Here is a 3,488-nt window from a genome sequence, read left to right as displayed (position 1 = left end):
TAAAAGGGTGAGAGAGGGAATGCTCTGGAATAGGAGACACATAAAAGCCATGGAAGTAAATTTCATATGCAGATTTTGTATGTAATCTGAGTTGAACAAACCAATTGTAAGAGAGTGCAGCCAGACTACTAGGGAAATTTTATTCTGGACTAGGTATAACTCCAGGATTAGCTGATTTTCCGGTGTGAAAAGGCATTGTAGTTTTGCAAAACACAGATCTACTTTTCTATTTTTTCAGAGATGTATACTGATATGTACAAAAGTGAAATGACATAATATTTGTAATTTGTTCTAAAATGCAGCAGTAGAAGAAAACGGGAATAAGTGAAGTTTCAGGATCTTGGCAACTGTTGAACGTTTGTGATGGGATATGAGAGTTCATTGTTCTCTTTGCTTTTGAGAATGTGCATTTTCATAACAAATTTTAAAGAGATTTTTTAAATTATGTATAGGAGAGTGGTATAGTGAACAAGCATTAGTTCTCCTTCTTCACACAGATATAAGATATGTGGGTGGAAGCTGAAACCCCCTCAGTGTTTTATTTAAAATACTCTGGGATTTGTTCATCTAAGGACTTAGGCAGGCCAGGTGCCCACCAGAGATCTGGCCCCAGAGTGAGCAGGAAAAAGTTCAAATCAGCAACTGTCACAGGTGGGAACTCTGTAAGACCAAAGTTTGAAAAGCTTTTGTTTTTCTTTTTCCTTTTTAAGTAGGGAATACTTTTCGATCTACCCTTAGGGGTATCTGTAATTTTCCCAGGATAAGCATTAACCGAGCAAGCCAAGAAGAACCAAAGGTAGGCCTTCCCGCCTATTCCCTACAAGCGGGATGAGAGAGGCAGGACTAGGCAATGAGACCCCCAGGTTCTGGGCCTGCGTGAGGTCAGCCTAGCGGCGCGCGGGGCTCTTTCCCGCCTCGGCTGCCCTAGCAACTGCGCAAAGGGGCGAGGGCGAACGGAAAAAACAACGTGTGGCCCCGCCAGCCACAGGAGCTCCCAGCCCTTGACAACTTCCTTGCAGTCGCTGTACAGGCAGATGCATTTTCAGTGCACGCTTCCGAGGTGACCAACACCTCTCCAGGAAGCCCGCCTTTCGCTGGGCATCATTACCAAGCGGTCCTCGCGAGCACTCGGCCCGCCGTTCCCCAGGGGCTCCTCGTTGTTGCACACCTGGATGGTTCTCGCCTGCAGGCCAACACAAACAGAATGTTGAGAGGAGTTCGCCAGCCAACCTTCTCCAGCCCGCAGCGACTATCACCAGGCTGTCACCATCGCCGGCCAGGCCAGCACCTTCGGGGCTCTATGACGTCGGCGAAGCTCCACCCTGGCCACGCCCCTCCGGGTGGAGCCAATGGGAGCGCGAGGCGGGCAACTTGCCCCTTCGCCCCGCCCCTCCGGCGGAGCCAATCGGAGGGCCGGGCCGCTCCGCCCTCCAGGGGCCCGCAAGGGCTGGCTCCTCCGCGGCGGGGCGCGATGGACCCGGGCCCCGAGCCTGCTCATCTCCGCGTCCGCTGGGCCCGGCCGCCGCCAGCTGAGGCGAAGCTGCCGGTGAACTACGAGGAGGAGCTGTACGACTGCCTCGACTACCACTACCTGCGTGACTTCCCGGCCTCCGGGGCGGGGGCGCAGCAAGGGCCGGTCGCGGCGCGAGCAGGAACTGCGCACCAACCGGCCGGTGCCCGGCGGCCACGAGCGCAAGGTCGCGCAGAGGCTCCTCAACGGCCAGCGGAAGCGTCGCCAGCGCCGGCTGCAGCCCGGGCCGCGCACTTGCCTCGCCTAAGCGCTGGTAGGTGCAGACCGCGACCCGGGGCCGTCTTCCCGCCGGGGCTGCCCGGCCACGCTGCAGTACGCTCGCCTCTCATGGCTGTCGCTGCAGGGGTGCAAAGCCGCCTTCCGCCAGCCATACCGCAGCCGGGCCCAAAGCCGCAACGAAGCGCAGGAACCGCTTGGAAGACAGGAGCGCTCTTCCAGCGCTCACATTCACACTAGAGTACTGATTTCTTTTTCTGTCTGATTTTCTACAGGATACTCAAAGGACCCGATAAAAGTATTCACTTAGTCCAACTGTAACTGTGGTCCTCCATGTTGGTCAACAGAACTTTTCGACATCCTTAAGTTTGCTGCTTCAATCTTTTCCTTACCAATTGTTAATTAAGTAACGTCCAAGTGGATATGCCTTTTAGAGTTTTTAATTAAAACAGAACAGCAAGAATGGCATTTTCAACTCTTCTGGGCTTTTTTCCCTCTTCTAGTTACTATAGTAACTCGTTTCTGGTGCATAAATACTTGGGTTCTTATATGCAGAGATCATAGAGACGGATGGGGGAGACCAAAGAGGAATTTGTACAAGATTTCTATCCAAATGTCACAGACCACACTGAAGGTTTAAAATTTGTTATAATAGGACACACTCAACAGTAGGTAGGTTCTCTGCACTTAACTGGTGTCCTAACAATCCTTTGAGGTAGATGCAGCTATCCCCACTTTAGAGAAGAAATTCTAAGGCACAGTGAGTTCAAGTAACTTTCCAGAGATTACACAGCTAATTAGGCAGTAGACCGTGTTTAGTATAACAGTAAATATTTCATTCAATTTTAACCAGAATTTTTCTACATGGTATGTTAATACATATATGCAAACCATACTGTAGTTGAACACTTTTCTGAAAATGCAAAATATTTTGTGGTTGCAGATATCTATAATCCCAGCTACTCTGGAGGCTATAAAATCACAAGTTGGACGCAAGCCTGGGCAACAGTCAGACACTGTCTCAAAATAAAAAAGGCCTTGGAATGTAGCTCAGTAATAGAGCCCTTGACTAGCGCTGATGAAGCCCTGGATTGGATCCCCAGTACTTCTCCCCTGCAAAAAAAGGGAAAGAAAAAATGAAAAAATTTACAGGAGGCTCATTTTCCTTAAGCTAACTGATAAAGGAATAATGAGGAGCTGGGTACAGAGGTGAAGCCTGTAATTCCAGTGACTCTTTAGTGGCCAAGGTAAAAGGATCACAAGTTTGAGTCAGCCCCAACAATTTAATTAGGCCCTTCTTCAAAAAATGAAAAGGGGCTGGGTAAGGTGCTCACCTGTAATCCAGTGATTCCGGAGGCCAACACAGGAGGATTGGAAGTTCAAAGCCAGCTGCAGCAATTTAGCAAGGCCCTAAACAACTTAGCAAGACCCTGTCTCAAAAGAGAAAAAGCTGGGCATGTGGCTCATGATAAAATACACCTGGGTCCAATCCCCAGTACCAAAAATAAGTAAAAGGGGATATAGCTCTGTGGTACAGTGCTCCTGGTTCAATCTCCAGTACAAAAAAAAAAAAAAAAAAAGGCAGCTTTTTTTCAAATGCATTTTCAAATTTATAATTTTCCCCAAGATACAGGAAGTGTTTTAGGCAGGCTTGGTGGTGCATTCCTGTAATCCCAGCAACTCCAGAGGCTGAGGCACGTTTGAGGACAGCCTGGACAACTCAGCAAGGTTCTAAACAACT

The 3,488-nt window shown here is 49.1% G+C and overlaps 1 protein-coding gene across 1 annotated transcript; it reads left to right on the top strand.

The window, feature by feature from the left end:
- The first annotated feature begins 1,381 nt into the window (after nt 1–1,381).
- Nupr2 (nuclear protein 2, transcriptional regulator) lies at nt 1,382–2,215 on the top strand. The gene is given in 3 exon segments (XM_015491379.2): nt 1,382–1,618; nt 1,620–1,784; nt 2,023–2,215. Coding segments are annotated over 2 exon segments (306 nt in total). The 5' UTR covers nt 1,382–1,471; the 3' UTR covers nt 1,779–1,784; nt 2,023–2,215.
- Nucleotides 2,216–3,488: the final 1,273 nt, after the last annotated feature.

Source organism: Marmota marmota, unplaced genomic scaffold (assembly GCF_001458135.2).
Source record: "Marmota marmota marmota unplaced genomic scaffold, marMar, whole genome shotgun sequence".
NCBI lineage: Eukaryota > Metazoa > Chordata > Mammalia > Rodentia > Sciuridae > Marmota > Marmota marmota.
The sequence above is the reverse complement of the archived record's forward strand: the minus strand, read 5'-3'. Positions and strand labels throughout refer to the sequence as shown.